This window comes from Zea mays, chromosome 7, assembly GCF_902167145.1.
Source record: "Zea mays cultivar B73 chromosome 7, Zm-B73-REFERENCE-NAM-5.0, whole genome shotgun sequence".
Lineage (NCBI taxonomy): Eukaryota > Viridiplantae > Streptophyta > Magnoliopsida > Poales > Poaceae > Zea > Zea mays.
The window spans coordinates 122,239,038-122,263,714 of NC_050102.1; the positions used below are offsets into that span (position 1 = coordinate 122,239,038).

At 42.8% G+C, this 24,677-nt stretch overlaps 2 protein-coding genes across 2 annotated transcripts; both read right to left on the minus strand.

Moving 5' to 3' along the window:
- Nucleotides 1–2,041: 2,041 nt before the first annotated feature.
- On the minus strand, nt 2,042–4,452 carry LOC109943281 (UBP1-associated proteins 1C). Its single transcript, XM_023301256.2, is given in 3 exon segments — nt 2,042–2,825; nt 2,828–3,241; nt 3,741–4,452. Coding segments are annotated over 3 exon segments (1,425 nt in total). The 5' UTR covers nt 4,248–4,452; the 3' UTR covers nt 2,042–2,321.
- Nucleotides 4,453–4,861: 409 nt separating this feature from the next.
- Nucleotides 4,862–6,548, minus strand: LOC111589222 (uncharacterized; the record flags this gene model as incomplete). Its single annotated transcript, XM_020546191.2, has 2 exons — nt 4,862–6,169; nt 6,408–6,548. Coding segments are annotated over 2 exons (1,356 nt in total), but the record flags the coding sequence as incomplete, so codon positions are not given.
- Between the last annotated feature and the right edge of the window lie 18,129 nt (nt 6,549–24,677).

Consider the following 24,677-nt stretch of genomic DNA (forward strand, 5'->3'; position numbering starts at 1 on the left):
GTAGCGACGGCGACGCATGAGGCGCGATCTTCGAGCGAGCGGCGTCACGGAAGGCCCGAGATGCGCGCAGCGATGATCGCGCGTGACATCCTCCGATCCGGCGCAGTTTTCTTTTCGATTATTGTGTTTTATGCCTACCACATGTATTATTTACGCTAAAATCTGTATGATTTTATGCTTAAACACGGAGTTCGTATATCAGTTTACTGCATGCACATTGGAAAGGCAATTCCTTGATTTATGTTGTTCGTAATTTGCGCGCATGCAATGGAAACTCCCACGATTTTTGCCATAATTTTTGGATCTGTATAAAAATAGAAACCGCATGCATGCGGCTGCCATATCTTCGGATCTATCATAAAAATAGGATAGTAATAACAACCTACTAAAGCTATCAACCTCTCACATTGATTCAGTATTTACGCTTATAATTTAGTGATTTTATGCTCAAAACTTAAGGTTTTTACGCTCCACCCGGGGAAGCGTCCACCAGTGAACGACATGCTAGATTTTTTACGCAGTGTGACGAATTGCATAAATACCTACACAGTGTGGCATATTTAGTATGAGTATATGTCATAAAATGGTCATTACGAGTCTAGCTGCATGGCTGTTGGAGCGATCCTAAATTTATGGAGGAAATAAATCATTTAAAATAGAAACTGCCACACATATTTTCCTAAATTTACGCGCATGCAAGGGAACGTGTTTGACTCATGCATGCATTTTGCCGTAATTTTTGGATCTGTATAACCGCATGCATGCGACTGTCATGATTTTCGGATTTGCCATAAAAATAGGATCGTAATAACAACCTACTAGAGCTATCAACCTCTCACATTAGCTCGGTATTTACGCTTATAATTGAAGGATTTTATGCTCAAAACTTAAGGTTATTACGCTCCAACCCAGAGATGCGTCCACTAGTGAACAACATGCCAGATTTTTACGCAGTGTAACGAATTGCATAAATAGCTACACCATGTAGTATAATTTGTATCAATATATATCATAAACTAGATCTAATGTGTTTAGTTGCATGGCTGTTGGAGGGATCATATATTTATGAAGGAAATAAAACATTAAATATGATTTTTTGTTTCTATGCGTGCAATTTATTTGCTTTCAGTGCACATTATTTTCATCATAAATTCGTGTGCATGCAGCTGGTAACAGATTTTTACGCAGTATACTGAATTGCATAATTATCTACACAGGATAGCATATTTAGTAGCAGTATATATCATAAAATGGTCCTTACGAGTCTAGTTGCATGGCTGTTGCAGAGATCCTAAATTTATGGAGGAAATAAAGCATTTAAAAATAGAAACCGTCACATATATCTTTCCTAAATTTATGCGCATGCAAGGGGACGTGTTTGACTCATGCATGCATTCCTTTTTTGCGCGCAGAGACGTGGGCGTGGGTGGTGCAACCGACAGCCTGGTCCAGTCGGTGCGCTGGATTGAACCAGGTGCAGGGATGAGCGACCTGGGCTCCCGTTATACCTGCCCTATATATAGTCAGCTATTAGTTCTCATATGGATGGAGGGCAGCTCCATTGCCCGAGTGGCTTCTGCTTCTTGACAGGTGAGCTTGGGGTGGTCAGCTTCCTTTTCACCCCAGCGGAAGTTCCCTCAGGTGCTGACTGTTTCACAGGAATGTTTGTTTAGACTCCACAGCACTAGTGAGTGATACTGAATCTCAAAACAAAACAAAAACAGAATAAAATTGGGGAGAATAGTGTATGCACTGCCATGGGGTGAATAAAATTAATACATTCTTCATTTATTTCTATTTGATGTCACATTTTTTTAGAATTTGCTCTATAATTTTGGTCAAACTCAAGATACTTGACTCTTCAATAAAGTTAAAAGAATTTATAATTTAAAACGGATTCTAATGCCCAAATACGCTCTTTATTCTTCATCAAATTATTGGCGAGAGGCGATGGCGGGGGGAGGGAGGTTTAGGTGAAGTGTCAAGTAGGTACGTTTAACATGTATAATCAGATGGACACATAGATGTTGCTTGGTTCACATATTTGTAAGAGTAACGGATAACGTTAAACCATGTTTATTGAAATCCAACGTAATCAGATACCACACTAGAAACTAATATCAACCTATTCAAACTTGTTACCGCTATAATCAAGCATTAATCATTACTGTTGACATTTGTGTTATATTTCATGAACCAAACAACATCATATTCTACAGTATGATGAAACCGCATGCTAGCATTTTAAAAAGTCAACTGAAGTCTCTTCAAAATGAAATGACGTGGCTGGCATTTCGCTCCACAGATCACAGCCTCTCCAATCAGCAGTTGCTAAGCTTTGCCAAATGAGCCTTCCCATTACGATGGTGAGCGAGCATCTTTTCGCTATTGCATTGCAGATCGCAGACCTCGCAAAAACTCAGCGACAACCGTTTCTTCGCCTTCAGCGTGTGGTTCTTCCCCCTTCGGTGTTCAGCTAGCGTAGTCTTGCTGTTGCAGTGCAAATTGCAGAGCTTGCAAACATACGTCGTCCTATGTATCCCCTCGTCCACAGAACTTACGGTTTGGCCTCCTCCCCGCAAAGCTTGTACCTTCTGCTGGTGTCCCCTGCTGCTCCAGTGGCTCTCCAGCTGAGATACAGAGTCACATTTGGCCTGACAGATACCGCAACCCCACTCTGACAGATACTGCTTGCCTTCCACCTGTAGAACCAGAAAATTCAGCTGGTGTCTCTTGCCTCTTAGGTGGTTGGCCAAGTCTGACGGACAATTGCACTTGGCTTGGCACAGGCTGCAATTCCATGCTGAAGCAGGGCCGTTGTCCTCTACTCCTCTTCCTGTGTCGCATGATTTGGCTGTGAATTCGGCGACCTATAGCTATAGATCACTGCCATGTTCTTGCATTCTTCCAGCAGGCACTGGATCTATGCTTTGTGCCTTTTGCCTCTCAGGTGGCTCTCCAGGTCTGATCTGCAGGTGCAGTTGGATTGGCAGAACCTGCAGACCCAGGTTAGACGTAGCTTTTCGTCGTATTGACGCACGTCTCCGGGATTCGCAGCAGCAGCCGCCCTCGCTTTGTGACTGTTGGCATTGGTTCTTGGTACCACCAAGGTTGCTACTTTAGACTGGTGTTTGTGCCCTGCACAATGCTGTTGCAAGTGGCCCTCGGTCGGTGCTTCCACCCGGCAGATGTCACACCTCCATTTTAATAAAGGAGGCGTCGTCTCCTTGGGCAACCTAGTCTGTTAATTTTACATTCAGTTTGTTAGATACTGAGAGCTTTGTTTGTATGGTGAAATCAGGACAGGCACTTTTTGCTAGTACTAAATCATTTCTCTAAGCAGTTTGACTACGCAGTAAATGTGAAAGTGTGAAAACCTAGACAGGTAACTTAATAGTAAAATGTTCATATACACAAATTTGCGAACAAAACAGATATAGTATTAATACCAGATGAGGTAACAACATAGCAAGCTGCTCGCCCGATTGAATTCTTGTTGTTTCAGTGGTGCATTTTCCTGACCTACAACTACAACTGAGTTCTTCGTCTAAGCAGTTTGACTACAGCTTTAGATGCGCAAGTGTTGAAATTTGGACAGTAAACATACTAGGGAAATCATGATATACTTCACAGATGCTAGAAAAAGGTGAACAAATACTCCACATGGCACAAACGCATAAACAGAAGAGAATCCTAAAACTCTAGATCAGATGGAAAGGAAAACACCATGTTCTGTTCACCTCAGTGGATTCTTGTAATTTGGTCTCATGAAGTGCTGCATTTTGCCGCCGACCTGCAGCGTTACCAGCACCGCAAGAAGTCTTCAGGCATTCACGGACGAGATATTCGGCGGCAGGCTTCTTGCGGTGAATCAAACTCGATGCCTGAAGACTTGTTGCGGAATCTTTCTTCTCCTCCATATCGTTGTCCACATCCGCGGCGACAATAAGGTCTGCAGGACCAAACGCTTCTCTGCTGCGCGGCATCTCCTCGAGCTTGACGACGGAGAAGGGCGCCCCCGGGCTGGCACGCTCGGCGTCGGCGGCGCGCAGGGCCATGGCACGCTCTATCCTGGCGAGCTCGGCCAGGATGATCTCCTGGCGAAGTCGGTCCTTCTGGAGCTGTGACAGCAGCGCGTCCCTGATCACCAGCATCGACGTGTCCTCTGCACCAGCGTCGTGCCTGGAAGAATCGGGGAAGCGGCGATCTGCGGCGAACAACTCCATCGATAAGACGATGGAGTCCATGTTGCGAGAGCAATCAATGGAGCGCGATAGAGCGAGGAGACGGAGTATGGTTTTGCTGCGATGGTGGAACACCACGGGAAGGCTGAGAGGAGACGCGACTTAAAAGGCCGGGGCGACGCGTATCCGCCCGTAGTCCTGGTGGGGGCGGTGGCCGACGGCTGGACTCCTGGTGGCGGCGCTAGGGACAGGGACACAGGGTATTAGGTTTAGCAAATAGCGAGAGCAAATGTATTTTATACGAGACATATAAATCCGGACCCACGTGTCATATATTAGCGAGTTCCCTATCTAGTAGCGGGTATGTGGCAACAAAGAACATACCCACGCCCACCGTACCCGATGGATATAACAAATAACCCAATAAAATAACCATGGGTATCAAAATCCGTTATACTCGTATCTTAATAGGGTTTTTACCCATAAGGTTTTGGGTACCCATTGCCATCCATACGCCCGTTCAGTGTCAGCGCCGCCTCGTGCATTGCGCTAGCGCGCCGCGCGCGCGACTCCTCACCTTCGCAAGGTCCCCCCGCCCCCCTTCGTTGCGTTCCCATGCACACGCGAGACTTGGAAACCGCTGGTCGTTTTCCCGGCACCAACGGCACCCACGCGTATAACTCAACAAATGTATTTTGAAATTGCAGTCGGGTCACTAAAATGAATAGTGGCATGGCATACAAACTTCATAGGTAGGGGTACTAGGGTCCTTATCTTACTGTACAATTCCCCCCAGTGCCACCGGCACCCAAGCCACAACTGCATTTCGTTTGTTCGCACTGAGCGAGCATCTTTTCGCTGTTGCACTTCAAATTGCAGACCTCGCAGAAATCCCGCAACTTCTGTTTCTCCATATGTTCCTCCTCCTCCTTACAATGGCCTGCAAGCATACTCTCGCAGTTGCACTGCAGATTGCAAACCCTGCAGGACAACAATGCTGTCTGATCCTCCACCTTCTCTGAACTCGAACTGTTGCTGTCAGAACCATTTGAAGCTGCTTTGTGCACTGTCGTCAGATTGCTTGATTTGGCATCCACGCCTCCTTGTAGTGCCTCCACCTTCTTTTGGTGTTTCTTGCCTCTGCAGTGCTGAGCGAATTGAGGTGCGGAGTAACATTTTGTCTGACAGATAACACAACCCCATTCAGAGGGCGGTTGCTGGATCTTGGCAATTTCTGGTGGAAAATCTCCCGTTTTCTTGGCTTCTTCAAGTAGGCCCTGGACATTCAGTTGGTGTATCTTCGCTCCAAATTGGTGCTCCAAGTCTAATTTGCAATCAGAATTAGCTTGAAGTATGCTACAATTTGATCCTGGAGTCTGCTCTGTATGTTGTGGCGCAATGTTCGGAAGCACTGTGGCTTCTCGCGACTCAGAATTCCTTGACAGGTTACTGATTTCGTCCAGTAGAGCTTGAAGCTTAGCTAAAAGGTGCCCTCGTAACTCCAATTCATGAGTAGAGTTCGCTAGGCAATGGGTGGAACTCATCGGAGGTGGCTTCTCTGAATGCTGTGGTGCATTGTTCTTAGGGCACTCTGGTTCCTGCAGCTCATTAGTCTTAGCAATGTCATCACTCTCCATGAGTTGCGCTTTAATGTTTTGTCGGTGTGTTCTTCCACTTAGATGCTCCTTCAGGTCTGATTCGCTTGTACCGTTGGCCTGGCATGTACTGCAGCTCCATTTTATCGAGGATGTTTTCTGCTCTGTGCTGGAAGAGGATTCCTCTGTTAATTGTACCTTCTGATTAATTGCTTCTTTTAATTGGTGCTTACGCCCTGCACGATGTTCTTGTAAGCTGTGCTCACTAGTTGCTTGCACCTGGCAGATTTCACAACTCAGTTTCTGGTGTCGTTTCTTTTTCTTAACTGGTATTGTTATTCCTGTCAGTTCCCATTTTACTGAAGGCAAAGTTGTCTTGGGCTGTATGGTCTGTTTGTTTGACATGCAGCATGCAGTTTGATTAGAACGTTGATAGCTGACATGGTAAAAACATCTACTAAACTTGCTACTAAATTCTATGAACTTTAATGAGAACATTACCAAATGGTTGCAAAGAAACCTAAACTTTCAGTAGAATCCCCCTTTGCCTTTTTGCTGTTCCCACCCAATCCAAACACACACACACGCAAGCGCGGAGGTCGAGTGGTCGACTACGGCGGCGGTGTACCGTGAGGCGGCGGAAGGTCGACGAACCGGTGCATGTCGTCGATGTCCTCGTCGCCGCAGCCTCGGTGATCGAATTCCATCGACCGGGAGCAGCGCGGGGAAACAGCACCGTTTTGCTGTTCCGGTGAGGATGGCCGGCGGTTTAGCACCGAGGGGAAAGTGTACTTAGGGAAAGCAAATGACAGGCCGCTGGTTCGTGCAGCTCATTATTCTTAGCCCGTGGGCAGAATGAAATGATTTTTTTTAGAAACGGCATAAGGGATGACAAGTTGAAGATGGTTGGCGAATTTTTTTTTGTTTATTACTAATACTTAACAAACCGGTACCAGTTTTAAATCTATCAGTAGGTTTAGGGAGGTACCGGGTACGGCAGGAATGACTGACGCAGTGAGAAGAGAGCAAGAGCCACAAGCTCGGTGTGGCCTCCAAATTATTCAGGTTAGTTTGCGAACTGCATTTTTTCATATTGTTTCTATTTTCTTAAGAGGAAATAAACTATTTTTTTTGAAAAATGGAGTTTTTAAACTATCTCTTAGAGTTTAATTATTCTAGGATTTTTAACTAGAATATTCCATAATAAAGAGATGATCTGGCAATCTCAATATATGTCATATTTGGCAGAGCTTCAAGTGTTGTAGATTTATTAAAATCAATCCTATATTTAATTATTTTTATCCAAACATTTGTTCTACAGAATTCGGATCTATAAAAAAGTCCAGATCTGTGGGTTAGATCCATGAATTTCATGGAGAATATTAAAGGTGATTTCGTACCTTCTTGTAAAGTCGAGCAGTAGTGAGTAATTATCAATGTCATCCTCATCTATTATACAACTTAGATCTTGTTTGGAAACATAATATTTTCTTAGTTCGAATACAATATTATACCATATTATTTTAGACTAAAAGATATTTGAGAGCACATATAATAACTTTATATTTTAAACCATGGTGTTGCCAATACTTCAATATTTTTAGGTCTAGACCAAAGTTTTTTTTGTTTGCAGACAACTACAATCTTCTCTTCTTCTATACTATACTAAAATAATATGTCTCCAAACAGATGTTAAATTGGACTGATATAAAATATATCATGGTTATATCATAGAATATATTAAACCGTGATATTATAAATGTGGTTTTGAAAAACAAAGTTAACAAACATGCTCTCATACCGTATTCGTTTCCCCCCTTCTGTTTGCGTTTTCCACGACGTTGTTCACTCCTCCTCCCGTCTTTCTTTTTATTTTAGTATTTTTTTGAAAGTTATTCATAATACATCTCGACGCTAGTTTATTTGACACTAGGATCTCGGATTCACGTGCTAAGATAACGCTCACGTGGCAGTAATCTTGGCGCTAAGGATCTCCATGTCGAGGTCGGTGGCTCGGTGCCATAGATGTGGACGGCGAAGAGTTCGGTGCAGCGGGTGGAGGTAGCCAGGCGACGGCCTGCCTTCATTGCATTTCATGCAGCGGCAACGCGTTGGAAAACGAATCGTGCTGCATGGAAACTCGAAGAGGCTCCGCCACGCGTGCAGTTGTGCAATTTCCCAAGCTGAAAGCACCGAGAGCGCATTGATTTCAAGACTTATCAAGAAACGTCTCATTTAATTAGTTTACTTAGATTGTGTTTAATATACACAGTGGTGTTTCTTGATAAGTCTTGAAGCTCTGCCGAAGTTTTTTTTTTCTATATCTACCTTATTTCAGCTTTCTCCTTACCCTTTTGGCTAGTTAATCACCATCTTTCTCCTTACTATTAGCTATTTAGCTACATGAAGTGCGTGTTCAACTATGACATGCTCTCTCGTCGGTATAGATATAATAGTTTTTAAAATTATCTAAGAGTCTATCACTCGTCAAATTAAAATTTGGATATTTAACAACAGAATAACTTTTCAACAGACTAGTCATCTAACTTGTCAAGTCATCCGGCTCTCTAAATTGTCCCCATTAGGCCATCACTAGCTAAATTTGGCTAGTCATTTCAGCTAGCCAAACTTGGCTAGCCTGTTAGAATTAGATGTTACATATAGAGTTTAATCTTTATAAATAGATAAATAAAAAGTAAAAAATATAGAGTCTTTTGAAGATGCTGTAAGATACTATTTTGTTTCTAGAGACTAATTTTTAGTCTCTATTTTATTTCTTTTTTATCCCTAAATTGTTAAATACAAGAACTAAAACTACATTTTAGTTTTCGTATTTGGCAATTTTAGACTAAAATAGAATAAAATGAATAGACTAAAAGTTAGTCCTTAGAAATCAAACAACTTCTATTTTAATTGTTAATTAATTTTGTGTTAAAATATATTAGATTTTTACTTAAGTTTGTGGGTCGTTTATTAGATTTTTTTCTAAAATCTAAAAGCTATAAATTATTTCTACAGAAATTGCAAGGAAACAAAGTTATACTTGTAATGTAAAATATATACAACAACCGTGGCGTATAAAATGTTACAACAACTCATATATAAGTAATACTCGCTCCATTATAAAATATAGTTTTTTGTAGGCCACTTTTTTTCGGCCACATTCATCCAAATAATAATAAATATAGAAATACATGCAAACTTCATTCACATGTTATTTAATGAGTGTATGATTAGTTTAAAATGAATTATATTTTGGGACAGAGGGTGTAGTACAGGAGTGGCTTTAGTTAGTGTAGGTAGTTGCATGCAACCTTGCACAATACATAGAGTTCTCTAAACGGTTCTCTAAATTTAGAGTACACTTATAAATCCTCTATATATAGAGTTTCTCTTACCTCTCCTCTATCCATTTTCATACTTTAAACGATAGATTTAGCAAACTAAAATATGTACAATACAATTGAGATTATAAAAAATACGTATGTACAAAAACTAAAAGTAAAATATGTCTCTAATATCGATATTTAAGTATAAAGGACAAGACATAGAGGACGCTGCTGGAGATGAAGAAGATATAGAGGAAGGAATTTTTAGATGAGACTCTAAATGATAGATATATAGGATGAATATAGAGGATGCTGCTGGAGACAGTCTTAAAGCAAGTATAATAGGTGATGTATATAAGTTGTAAGAGATAACATGTTAGATTTATGGTGGCATGGAGGAAAGAGAAATGAAGAAAGAAATAAAGCGGGCTGCTCATAAACTCCAAGACATTTTGTGAGATGAAGAAATGGAGCAAGTATTAAATATATAACTTATATCATGAGAGAGATTATATGAGCATATTTTTAGCTGGCTATATATGATATGGCAACACCATAAAGCCTGTTGTGGACTATATTATTAAACTTGCTCTTAGCTTGATTGGTCGCCTCTAGCTCGTGGTTAGTCTCACCTCATGGATGGGGAGAAGAGAGATGGATAGACAACTCTGCCTGCGTGGGTGGTGACACCGAGGTCGACGCCGAGATTCGTGGCGCCGAGGATGCTATCATGTGGGTGCCACCTCGGCGTGTGGATCCGAGACCTCAGTGCCAACTAAATTAATGCTGAGACCTTAACTTTTGCGTCAATGATAACACCATCGAGCTGAGGGTCCATTTACTAAAATGAAATCGAAAAGAACGTATTTATGAAAAACTTTCACAAAAAGGGCCAAAATAAAAAAGATAGACCCTCCTCCCTCCCGATAGAGCACCATAAGCTAGTGCTTCCCAAAATTTTAAGAGATAGTTAGTCTTCATGGAGGCGTACAAATTTTAGTGCCTCCTAAATTTTTGGTGCTCAACATACCTCTTTTCACAAGAATAAAGTTATGGGGGAGATATCCCCTGAGTTGCCGTGACCTAGATTTAGTTTGTGGGCCATTAAAGGACCTCAATCGGCCGAACAAATGGACATCATGGGCTGATCAATTGGCCCCAACCAGAAGGTGATACATAACTCAAAGACATGGACGTGAATGCTTCGTAACCAACTCCTGCGCATATAGAAGCGAAGATAAGCCAACGAAGAATCACACACTTACATGTTAGTCGGAGACGGTTCCACAAATGTAGGAGTAGCAATAGTGATCTGCTTAACCATGTAACCATAATCCCATCGAATATATAATGCGGGTTAGGGACCCCTATAAAACGATTGGATCCTCCTATAGGCATAGTGAGAGCATAGTTCTCATCTACTATATAACCTCGAACTCAAGAGCAATTCCATCTTAGCAGCACATAAGACATAGGGTATTACGCATCTCAGTAGCCCGAACCTGTATATATCATTGAGTCCCAACATGCTACGCACGAACCATCGAGCTATCGTCGACTTCGTCGACCGCAAAATCATTATGTAGTATATCTCATAGTGTGTTGCTGGTGCTAAACACCGAGAAAAGCATTTGCTTCCAAAGACTCTAAACTATGAAATATTTGAATTGTTACCGGTTAGGAGCTCATATGGAGTCTTCTTGAGAAGTCGATGAAGGTAGAGTCGATTTATGGCACGACAAGTAGTGTTGACTGCTTCCACCCCAAATCGATCTGAAGTCTTGTACTTATCAAGTATGGCCTTGCCACAACAATTAGTGTTTGATTCTTCCTTTCTATCGCACCATTTTGTTGTGGTGAATATAGAGTCGGAAATCCATGCTTGATTCCTTCTTCAAGATAGTCCATCACTTGTGTATTTTTTAATTCATTTCCATTGTCGCTCCTTATTTTCTAGATTCTCAAATTGAACTAATTTTAAGCCCTTTTCAAGAATTTCTTGAGAGTTCATTGGGTTTCACTTTTATCCTGCAAGAAAAATACCCAAGTGAAGCGTGTATAATCATATACAATAATGAGACCATACTTTTTACCATTAATGCTTAAGTAGGCCACCAGACCAAATATCCATGTGTAGGAGCTCTAATGGCCTTGACGTCGTCATGATGTTCTTGGTTGGATGATTTGACCCAACTTGCTTTCTTGCTTGGCAAGCACTGCATGGCCTGTCTTTTTCAAAACAAACATTGGTTAGTCCTATGACATGGTTACCTTTTAGAAGCTTATGAAGATTCTTCGTACTAACATGGGCTTGTCAGTGGTGACATAACCATCCCATGTTAGCTTTTGCAACTAAGTATGTACAAAGTTGAGTTTTATCTTTCGTGAAATCTACTATATAAAGATTTTCCTTTAACACACCCTTAAAAGCAATTGAATCGTCATTTCTTCTAGAGACTGTCACACCCTTATCGGTAAATAAGCAATAATAACCAATTTTACCTAGTTGAGATACATTATAATCCAATGAATCAACTAAGAATACATTTGGAATAGAATGATCAGCGGTGATAGCTATCTTACCAAAAAATACCTTTTCTTGGTTACCATCACTAAATGTTACTGCATTATTTGGATCTTCATTTGCTTCATAGGATGTGAACATCTTTCCCGCCATGAGTGCCATCCCTATGGCAACGAGTAAAATACTCAATGAAAGGGAAATAGGGTTTAACCTTTTTCCATATATAATTTTGGTGGTTGAATGCCCAACACAAATAATTGGACTAACTAGTTTGCTCTAGATTATATTCCACAGGTGCATAAAGGTTCAACACAAACCAATAAAAAGATCAAGTTAGGGTTCAAAGAGAAAGGAGCAAAGAAACCCAAGTGTGCCCTGGTCTGGCGCACCGGACTGTCCGGTGTGCCACCGGACAGTGTCCGGTGCACCAGGACCGTACAACTCTGAACTAGCCACCTTCGGGTTTCTCGAGCGCCACTCCGCTATAATTCACCGGACTATCCGGTGTGCCACTGGACTGTCCGGTCCACCAAGCGAAGCAACGGCTAACAGCGCAACGGTTGACTGCAACGGGCACCTGCAAACGCTACAGTGCGCGGACAATTCGCGCAGAAGTCAGAGCAGCCTTCAGAGGCACACCGGATAATGAACAGTGTCTGTCCAGTGCGACACCGGACTGTCCGGTGCCACTAGAAGACAAAGGCTCCAACGGTCAACAGCGCCCAAACCCTAATAGTTGGGTGACGTGGCTGGCGCACCGGACAATGTCTGGTGGCGCACCAAACTGTCCGGTGCGCCCATCGACAGCAGCCACCCCCAACGGTTGTTTTGGTGGTTGAGGGCTATAAATACCCCCAACCACCTCCACTCCAACAACCCAAGTATTCAACACTCTCCATTCAATACAAGAGCAAAGTGCAACACTCCAAGACACAAATCAAAGCCACCGATCCGATCAAAGTCTCCAATTCAATTCTAGTGCATTAGGACTTGTGAGAGGATCACTTGTGTTTCTTGTTGCTCTTATTTGATTGGCTTGGCTTTCTTTTCTTTCTCACTTCTTACTCTCAAGCTTTGTAAGCGAGGCAAGGGACACCAATTGTGTGGTGGTCCTTGAGGGGGTCTAAGTGACCCGTGAGATTAAGGAAGAAGCCTCACTCGGTCTAGGTGACCATTTGAAAGAGGGAAACGGTTGAAAGAGACCCGGTCTTTGTGACCACCTTAACGAGGACTAGGTTCTTTAGAACCGATCCTCGGTAAAACAAATCACCGTGTCATCCGCTTTATTTTCTTGGTTGATTTTTCCCCCTCTCTCTCGGACTCGGATTTTATTCTAACGCTAACCCTGGTTTGTAGTGTGTTTAAAGTTGTAAATTTCAGTTTCCGCCTATCCACCCCCCTCTAGGCGACTTTCAATTGGTATCAAAGCCCGATACTTCATTTAGAGTCTAACCACTCGAAGTGATGTCGGGAGGATCCGCCAAGAGGGAGATGGAAACGGCCACAAGCCACGGGAAGGCTCCATCAAGGGAGTCCGGCGCCAAAGGAAGGGAGGAATCACCTCCCCGCGTCAAGTCGCATCAGAGTGGCGACAAGAAGAAAAAGATGAAGAAAGTGGTCTACTACGAGACGGACTCTTCGTCGCCCTCCACCTCCGACTCCGACGCCGCGTTCGTCACTTCTAAGCGCCATGAGCGCAAGAAGTTTAGTAAGATCCCCTTACGTTATCCCCACATTTCTAAACACACTCCTTGTCACACCCGGTTTCAGAAGGCAAACCGAATGCGAACTATGTACGTGCCAGGATCAGAATTCACGTACACATCGATTACATAAATGAACATCATCGCATAGTGCTCGAATAATAACATAAAAGAGTATGAACTTATTACATCACAGAGTCAGAGACATCCACATAGTCATCAACTTAACGGGTAAATCAAAGTGCTAAGCGAAGCGCAGTAAAGATAGGGCCTTCACAGGCAGCTGACTGGGGGAGGTCGCTAGCCTAATCCTCGGACTCGTCGAAGTCCTAGAACTCCTGGAGAACCGCCTCGAAGCCTTCTTATTTACCTGAGCATAGATTGCACCAAAGGCAACCTGGTATATTGTGAAAGCAAGGGTGAGTACACATCAACGTACTCAGCAAATGTTCTGTTTGGCTGAGGTGGACTAGCTTTATGTGGAGTTAAGTTCAAGCAGTTGCTTTTAGTTGGCCAGATGTTTATTATTAGTGGAAGCCAAGTTTTATCATATAACCAACCCGTGAACCATTTCCTCATCGAGGAAGCATCATTATCATCATCGGACCAAAACCATAAATAGAACCATTGTATCTTGATCATATGTATCTCTAATCAAAGAGGATCCCAAGGCCGCTCATAACCGTGAGCACGACTGATATATCAGTTTTATTCCCTCTGCAGAGGTCACACACTTTACCCACGAGTCATGATTCCCTTTCTGCCCGGGGAGAGCTAATCCCCATTGACCACTACCTAGGTGGCCTGGCAGGGTATCACTACGTAGCCTTTACAAAGACTCCCCTGGTGCATAGCTGCTCGTTAGGTTTCGCCAGTCGTACAAACGCGCTAGTCGTACAAACGCAGTACACCTCCCCAAGGTGGGTGACTAACAAAACCAAATCAAGAGAACCTCTGCACCCCAACCTTGGCAGAGCGAGCACTACGCCCCGGCCCCCATTGACGGTCCTCCGGCAAAGCCAACTATACCCCTAGGTTCATCTAATTAATCAGCTAAGGGCGTCCCATTCCACCCTCATGGCTGCACTGTTATCCCGGGTGGTTACTCCACGAACAGGTCCTTACGGAGAGGTACTCAGGAAAAAGGCCTGAGCCCCCTAGAGTATCACAAAATCATCAACATAATCAGGATAACATTATCGTATCATAAATAGTCACATCATGTTCATTGATTAAGGTAAGGCAATAGCAAAATGCTAACCACGATAACCCAAAAGGTAATCAAGGATAAGGTAAATATAAAGCTAGTCAATCCTTAGGTTTCAATTAAGTAATGCGGGATAGTGAATTATAAGTGAATAGGACATAATGGGTCAGAGGACACTTGCCTTCACCAAACAGATGCTCAGGGTCTTCAGCCTCGTAGAACTAGAAGAGTTTGATCTCTTGGTCGCCGAAGCTTGACCATCGATTCCTCGAAGCCCGGAAACGAATCGCGATCTATTCGCGACGCACAATGAATGCAAACAGGCACAAGCAAACATATACTTGCATAAGAATATTACACCATACAAGATAAAATATTATAAAAGCGATAAATATAAAATAGAGAGCGCTTCTACAGTTACGCGAGGAAAAGAAACGCGAAAGTCGGAGCTACGGTCGAGGGGTTAGCGTGTTTACACTAAGCAAATATTAATTAGAATATTTAATCCAACTTTTCTCAAATATAAATAATATCTACTACTTAGTTTTGGCTAACTTACTGTTTTAATTGTGGATGATTAAATAAATAATTAGTTAACTCACATGAGTAATTATAACGAATGGTTTAATATCGTACGCGAACAACGCGCGATATGCGTGAACGACGCTCGGCAAGGCGAGAAACAGCACGCGAGAATCTTTAACAAATATCGCATTTATTCTAAACAAGTGTTAATTATAACATTCGATTCAACATTATCAAATATAAATTACAACTACTATTTAGTTTCGTTTAATCCTCTACACCAACAACTGTCAATTAAATAAGTAGCTTAATTAACACAGGAGATTCTAAGCAAGGCGAGTTAACGACCCACGACAAGACGCGGCGTGTGAAAACAATGTGCGAACGATGCACAACCACACACAACTTAGCGCACGGACGACGCGCGAATAGCATGCGACAACACGCGAAGCAGACGCGTGGCGCGAACGCGCGAGCGCGCGAACGAACGACAACAACGTAGAAACAGCGCGTGAATGACACGCAAAAACTACTAAATAGATGTTGTGTTTACACTAGACGACTATTTGATCATGTATTTGAGTTAGCATTATTTATGTTAACATGTATTTATAATTGCACAAATTAAAACTACAAATTAGTTTTAATTAAATTGCTATTTTAATTACCATCAGATAAATAAATAATTAATAAATTAACGAAGACATGTGTTGCGACAAAATAATGTTTCTAACATATAGACAATATTATTACGAAGCAAACGTAACTGGAACGGATTAAAACGGATTTGGGACATAAAATATATTGAATATTTAGTATCTCACATATTACTGTGATACAACACATTTCTATTAGCCGAAAAAATGAGCCTCAAATAGGGTCGCACGGTTGTGGCCACAGAAGATCACGCAAATTAGAAATGCCAATGGCATGCTAACACGTGGCCACGTGAATTTGGGGGAAAGCAATTGGTTTCCTACTCTACCGTGAGCCTGTTAACCGCACGACGGTTCTATTTCGGCTTTCTTCCACCTTGGGATAGAACGGAGAAAATGGAGGAAGGGTAGGAGAGGATGGCCATGGCCATGGCCCTGCTCGACCGAGCCAAGGGAGTCGTGCGAAGGTGTGGCTGCGCGCGTTGAGGAAGCTCCCTGGCGGGCGAGATCTGCAGGGGCTCACCGGGGAAGAGCAGAGGAGGCCGGACGAGCGAGCGTGGCTGGAAAGCTGAGGGCGGACGTGCAAGGAGCAGCTCTACAGCGCGGCCCCGAGCACAGCGGTTGCTCGGCCAACCTCCATGCCGGACCGAGCAGGGAAGAGCATGGCTGGACGAGGGCGCGTGGGGGTCTGCACGCCGAGGCGCTCAGCGGCTCCAGGCCGCGCTGCCGCGCCGGCCAGGAGCCTGGCCACGGACTCGCCTGCGCGGGCGCTGGCCACCGATGTGGGCTCGGCCGGAGACGGGACTAGGGACGCGTGGGAGAGGCCCAGCCACCGTGCCTGTCGTGGGCAGCACCGGCCAATGAGCCTGCGAGCTGTGTAAACACGCAAGCAGGGCCTGCACGTGGAGGATTGTACCTGAGCAATCGTCGATCGCGCGTGTCGCTTCAGGAACGGGCACCAGGAGGCTTCGGAGGACGTCACTGTGTGCTTCAGGGACGGCGATTGCCGACGGCGGTTTTGGTCGATCTGGTTGCCGGGTATAGCGGAGGGAGAGAGGAAAGGGAGATTGGCTGCGATTGAGAAAGGGGGAGGCTGGTAACTGAAGGGGATCCCGCTCGCTTGATTCGGATATAGGGAGTTACATATCTGCGTAGAGGGCGAGGGAATTTTGTGAGGGAATAGGAAAACTGCAAGTGACACTGGGGTGGACGAGGTAATTGTGTTAAGCGAATAAGATGTTTTGCGGAGCTTAGGGAAATGCTGGAGTAGACATCGAGGGTATACAGGGATGGACAAGGATAGCCAACACGAGCAGTATGCCGTTCACGAGAAGCGGTTCGGTGATTCCGTGAAAAAGAACACGAGATCCGGAATAGGCTCGATGAGAGGAAATATAAAATTATATATATATTTATAATTGAGTTTCCAAAATTCTATAGTTTTTGCAAATACTAAATTTTAAGTATTTAATTAATATTATAAAAATTGAAATTCATATTTCATACTCGAAGAAATGTTTCGAAGATTCCGAAAACTCTTGGGAACATCCTCGAGATATTTTAATCTATTATGATAACATTTTGTACTCATAAACACTATGCATCGACATGAATGCAACAATCAAAGTTCCTCTAAGATCCTATTTTACTAGGCTTATGCATAGATATAAAAACAAAATAACTCTTCACTATTTAGGAAAAAGAAAAGAAAAGCAAGGAAAAGAGAGGGTAACACCTGAATTTGATGGATATTAGGAAAGAAATTTTATACCCCCAAATTCAGGGTGTTACACTCCTTTACTTTCCGTCCCATTAGACAAACCACTGGGTTTTTATGGTGAAGATTATTGTATGTGGAGTGATAAAATGAGGCATCACCTAACCTCACTCCACGCTAGCATATGGGACATTGTTGAGTTTGGAGCGCAGGTACCATCCATGGGGGACGAGGGCTACGACTCGGATGATGTCGCCCAAATCCGGCACTTCAACTCCCAAGCCACTACTATACTCCTCGCCTCTCTATGTCGAGAGGAGTATAATAAGGTGCAAGGGTTAAAGACGGCCAAAGAAATTTTGAATGTCCTCAAGACGGCGCACGAAGGGGATGAGGTGACCAAGATCACCAAACGGGAGACGATCAAGGGGGAGCTCGGTCGATTCATCCTCAACCAAGGAGATGAGCCACAAGCCATGTACAACCGGCTGAAGACCTTGGTGAATCAAGTGCGCAACCTCGGGAGCACAAAATGGGATGACCATGAAATGGTCAAGGTTATTCTTAGATCACTCGTATTTCGTAATCCTACTCAAGTTCAATTAATACGTGGTGATCCTAGATATAAGCTAATGTCTCCTGAGGAGGTGATAGGGATGTTTGTGAGCTTTGAACTTATGATCAAAGGCTCCAAACAAATCGTTAACTTGGAGCAAGGCGGCACCTCCACACCCGAGGTGCAACCTGTCACATTCAAAGCGACGGAGGAGAAGAAATAAGAGTCTACATCAAGTAGGCTCCCCATCGACGCCTCAAAGCTCGACAACGAGGAGATGGCGCTCATCATCAAGAGCTTTCGCCAAATCCTCAAGCAAAGGAGAGGGAAAGATTACCAACCCCGCTCCAAGAGGGTGTGTTACAAGTGTGGTAAGCCCGGTCATTTTGTTGCAAAATGTCCTATGTCTAGTGATAGTGACAGGGGCGACGACAAGAAGGGAAAGAGGAAGGAAAAGAAGAAGTACTACAAGAAGAAGGGCGGAGATGCCCACATGTGTCGGGAATGGGACTCCGGCGAGAGCTCCACCAACTCCTCCTCCGACGAGGATGCCGCCAACATCGCCGTCAACAAGGACCTCCTCTTCCTCAACGTCGGCCACAAGTGCCTCATGGCAAAGGACGGCAAAAGGAAGAAGGTAAAATCTAGAGCCTCCATCAAATTTATAACATCTAGTGATGAGGGTAGCTCTAGTGAAGATGAAGATAATTTGCTTACCCTTTTTGCCAACCTTAACATGCAACAAAAGGAAAAATTAAATGAATTAATAGGTGCTATTCATGAGGAGGATGAACTCTTGGATAGCCAAGAGGAATTCCTTATTAAGGAAAATAAAAAACATGTTAAGGTGAAAAATGCTTATGCTCAGGAGATAGAAAAATGTGAAAACTTGACTAAAGAGCTTAGCATTTGCCATGACACTATTTCTAACCTTAGAACTGAGAATGCTAGTTTAAATGCTAAGGTTGAGAAATTAAATGCTTGTAATGATTCAATTACCAATCTTAGAAATGAAAATGCTAGTTTAATTGATAAGATTGAAAAATTGAATGAATCTATTTCTAGCCTTAGGACTAAAAATGCTAGCTTAATTTCCAAGGCTAAAGATTTGAATGTTTGCAATAATTCTATTTCCTGTCTTAGAGATGAAAATGCCATGCTAAAATCTAAGATAGATGAATTAAATGTTTGCAAACCCTCTACATCTATTGTTGATCATGTTACTATTTGTACTAGATGTAGAGATGTCAATATTGATGCTATTCATGATCACCTTGCTTTAATTAAACAACAAAATGATCATATAGCTCAATTAACTAGTAAAATCAATGAGCATGAGATAGAAAATGAAAAATTTAAATTTGCTAGAAGCATGCTCTATAATGGGAGACGCTCTGGCATCAAGGATGGCATTGGTTTCCAATAGGGAAGCAATGTCAAACTTAAAGCCCCTAAAAGATTGTCTAATTTTGTTAAAGGCAAGGCACCCATGGTTCAGGATAACGAGGGCTATATTTTATATCCCGCTGGTTATCCCGAACACAAAATTAGGAGAATTCATGCTAAGAAGTCTTATTCTGTTTCTCACCATGCTTTTACATGTAAGAATGAGGCTTCTAGCTCTAGGCAATCAACCCATGTTAAATTGCCTAAAAAGAAATCTCCTACTGCATCAAATGAACCTAATATTTCATTTAAAACTTTTGATGCATCTTATGTTTTAACTAACAAATCAGGCAAAGTAGTTGCCAAATATATTGGGGGGCAAACACAAGGGCTCCAAGACTTGTGTTTGGGTACCCAAGGTGCTTTTTTCTAATGTGAAAGGACCCAAGACAGTTTGGGTACCTAAGAACAAGGCCTAAATTGTTTTGCAGGTTTATGCATCCGGGGGCTCAAGTTGGATAATTGATAGCGGATGCACAAACCACATGACAGGGGAGAAAAGAATGTTCTCCTCATATGAGAAAAACGAAGATCCCCAAAGAGCTATCACATTCGGGGATGGAAATCAAGGTTTGGTCAAAGGACTTGGTAAAATTGCTATATCACCTGACCATTCCATTTCCAATGTTTTTCTCGTAGATTCTTTAGATTACAATTTGCTTTCAGTTTCTCAATTATGCAAAATGGGCTACAACTGTCTTTTTACAGATGTAGGTGTTACTGTCTTTAGAAGATGTGATGATTCAGTAGCATTTAAGGGAGTATTAGAGGGTCAGCTATACTTAATTGATTTTAATAGAGCTAAACTCAATACTTGCTTAATTGCTAAGACTAATATGGGTTGGCTCTGGCATCGCCGACTAGTCCATGTTGGGATGAAGAATCTTCACAAGCTTCTAAAGGGAGAGCACATTTTGGGACTAACAAATGTTCATTTTGAGAAAGACAGGGTTTGTAGCGCATGTCAAGCAGAAAAGCAAGTTGGAACCCATCATCCACACAAAAACATCATGACAACGGACAAGCCACTGGAATTACTCCACATGGATATATTCGGCCCAATAGCTTACATAAGCATCGGCGGGAGTAAGTACTATTTTGTAATTGTGGATGATTATTCTCGCTTCACTTGGGTGTTCTTTTTGCAGGAAAAATCACAAACCCAAGAGACCTTAAAGGGATTCTTGAGACGGGCTCAAAATGAGTTTGGATTGAGAATCAAGAAAATAAGAAGCGACAACGGGGCGGAGTTCAAGAATTCACAAATCGAAGGCTTTCTTGAGGAAGAGGGCATCAAGCATGAGTTCTCTTCTCCCTACACACCTCAACAAAATGGTGTAGCGAAGAGGAAGAATAGAACTCTATTGGACATGGCGAGGACCATGCTTGATGAGTACAAGACTCCGGACCGGTTTTGGGCTGAGGCGATTAACACCGCCTGCTACTCCATCAACCGGCTCTACCTTCACCGAATCCTCAATAAGACATCTTATGAACTCCTCACTGGTAAAAAGCCCAATGTTTCATATTTTAGAGTCTTTGGTAGCAAATGTTTTATTCTTATTAAAAGAGGTAGAAAATCTAAATTTGCTCCTAAGGCTGTAGAAGGCTTTTTACTTGGTTATGACTCAAACACAAGGGCATATCGAGTCTTCAACAAATCCACTGGATTAGTTGAGGTTTCTTGTGACATTGTGTTTGATGAGACTAATGGCTCCCAAGTGGAGCAAGTTGATCTTGATGAGCTAGATGATAAAGAGGCTCCGTGCATCGTGCTAAGGAACATGTCCATTGGGGATGTGTGTCCTAACGAACCCAAAGAGCCAATTCAAGCCCAAGATCAACCATCATCTTCCATGCAAACATCTCCACCAACTCAAGATGAGGATCAGGCTCAAGATGATGAAAATGAAGATCAAGAGGCCGCCGAAAATTAAAACTATCGAAAATAGTATTCCTATTTTCGGCGGCCAGGGAGGCCGCCGAAAATTAATAATTTCAGAGCAAAAAAATTGAAAAAATGCGAAAAATAACAGAAAATTTATACAATAACAGAAATTTCATACAATAACAGAAAATTCATACTTGAGTTCACAACATAAAACTTGAGTCCATACAAATATAAAGTCCACAAATAGTCCATACAAACATAAAATCCACAAATAGTTTATTACAACGCACAGTGCGACACAAAGCTAACTTAATCACATATCAGGGTCGTTGGAGTTGTGTCCACTACCTCCAGAAGCCAAGAACTGGTTGACGAAGTCGTGTGACGGGTTTGGATCCTAAAGAAAAAAGAAGACATTAATAACGGCATTGGTTACATGTATAACGACTATTCAAACAAATTGTTTCTCAAACTAACCTCTCCTGCATAAGCTCCCTCCCCTGCATAAGCTCCTCCTGGTGCTGGTATGACTGGTGGTGGCGTGTTGTGGCCCATGACCCCGGATCCCTACAAAATCAAGTTTAGTAAAGATTTGAAATTAGGTTGATACAAATGACAAGTCTTAACTAAATTGAATAACCTGAGGTGGAGGTGGAGGTGGCGGAGCATGTAATCCCCACTGAGGCATCAGTGGCTGAAATTGAGGGAAAACAAATGGTTGCTGCTGTGCCTGCTGTGGAAACCAAGACTGTTGCAAATATAATATATTAGTTATAGAACCAATATCGAGCGTGTTGAGAATAAATAAGACACTCACGTTCATTGCTTGTTGCGCCTGTGCGTTGTAAGCAGCCATGTACTCTGATTGCTGTTGGAGAAATGCCATTTGTTGTTGCCGCAGCTCTTCACGAAACTTTTCTTGCTGCTCCCTCATAGCTTTCTCCATGCTAGATACAAAGCGACGACTACGGCTGCTACTACCACAGCCCGCCTGCGACGAAGAGCCGCCACGAGAACGCAACTCCGTCGAATCAATAACACCGGTAAACATAGAATATCTTGAAAAACAAGAAAATTAGCTATTCGGTCGTAGTTCCAATATTATTGAAAAAAAATTCACAAGTTCATACCGTCCATGCGCCTTGCCTCCAAGTGAATGCACAACTTCAGCGTCGATGGTAGGCGCTCCTCGCCAATCGTAGTCTTCTCCATACTTCTTAACCATCTCCTGCTCGTATGTCTCCTGCAATACAATATGAAGGTTCAGCACACATGTAATTTATAGCTATATGACAAGAAAACATTAATCATAACAACAACTAACCATAAGCTCAACGACCGCTTGACTACACAGCTCATCGGAGATTTCACTGTTTTTCGCTCGATGCCCTCTCCTATAAACATCGATTGGGCTCGAGACAACTCCAGTTTGAGCCTCCTGCAAATATATGAGTTCAATCCTGTTTCATTTCTGAGTAAAACAGAATACTACATACTCACCATTCGCTTAGCCAACCGAATGTGTCCATCAGCCCCATAGGTATGGTTGACTACGACCTCATCATCGTCCTCGTCCTACTGATGGCGCTGCCTATGTCGATTTTTGTTTGACTTCTCAATCCACTCGGGCGAAGCCCATATCTCACACAAAGCCTTGTAAGCCTGCGGCCGGTGTTCCATCCATGGAAGAGTTACCTGCATATAAGCGTTAGCTCAAAATTACATTCACATCTGAATGAGCTGTTAAATTAGATTTTTACCTCCATGTACTGGTCTACAGTCAAGTAGACATCTGAATATTGTCGAAAGTTGTTGATAGAATGACCTCGGCGCTTCATGTACGCGTTCACAACCTGTAGACGAGCATTGGAAAATGCATCCCTGCACACGTTCTTCACATTTTTCTCTAATACTCGGTCTGCATGCTCTTGAGCCTCAGGTTCCACACGATAGCGTCTCTGTCCAACATCGAAAATAAAATTAGTTAAAAAACAACTAATAAATGTTAGGTTGAAACAACTAATAAATGTTAGTTTGAAAAAATTACCCAAAAGTCGTGCTTGACGGCGCCTTGAGCTGTTCCATATGTAGCATGTGGAGCTAGTGCGAAGTGCGACCAGCTAGTGCAAGGAACCACCACACCTTTCGGGTCGGTGACAATTCCTGGGTTATGTAGATGACAGAGGTTACCTAAGACTTGATTAACCTGTCTATGGTGACCTCGACCGTCAAATGACGTGTCTTCCCATTGGCTGCATGACAAAAAAACAAGAAAGTCATGTCATATATATAGTGTAAAATAAACAAATAAGTAAGAACAAAGTGGCCAAACGTGAGTACCTATCACCAACCGGGATGATCAGTACTCGAGCTTCAGATTGTGCAGGCGCTGATGGAGGTAGGACAAAGTGGCCCTTCCGAGTGCCCCTTCGTCGAACGACAGGAGCCTCGGTGGTATCGTCATCCGCCTCAGCATCTATGCCCACCTCGTCCTCCTCCTCATGGGCCTGCACCTCCTCCTCCTCATGGGCCTGCTCGTCCTCCTCCTCATGGTGTTGCACCTCCTCCTCATCGTCCTCCTCTTCCTATGGACATGAAATAGAGACACGTAAAAATTTACATAAACATTTACATAAGATCAATTACATAAGTGACTGACAAATAAGATCAATTACATAAACATTTACATCGGTACTCCGTTGTAGAGCGATAGGTGTATCACGTAGTTCTGGCCGAGCGTGTCTCAGCAACGCCTCCTGTCTGCTCTGGCTAGAAGAACTCCCTTGGAAAAGGGAATGTGCACTAGGGAGTATCCTGCTAGCCGCATTAAGAAACCCCCTAGCAGTGCGCTTTGGTTTCCTACCACTCATCCTGTTCAATAGAAAAACATTAAATGTATTAGCTCCATAAAATTAAGTGAACTAATAAAAAATCAAATAATACATCACATAATATGAAATTTTGCATTACACATCAAAATTCATTAGAATCACGATCAAGGAGTCTTCTTCGATCCAAAGCTCGCAATGTGGCTTTTTTGTTCCTTGGATTTCGTTTTCGTTTCGGTGCAACACACTCATCAGTAGTGACATCGTTACGGTCTCCGACTAGTGAGTTCAGTGCAACACCCTCATCGATAGTAAAAGTAGTTGGCAATTCTTCTTCTTGATAAACATCATCGGCCTGTTCGTCTTCGAACTGATAACCAACAGTGCAAGGAGTATATAAACGTTCCCTAGGGTTCACCTTATGAACTACCCACCATGCTTCAAACTTCGGATTTGGGTACGACATATAGTAGACCTGCTCGCACTGGTGTGCAAGGATAAAATTATCATGGCCTC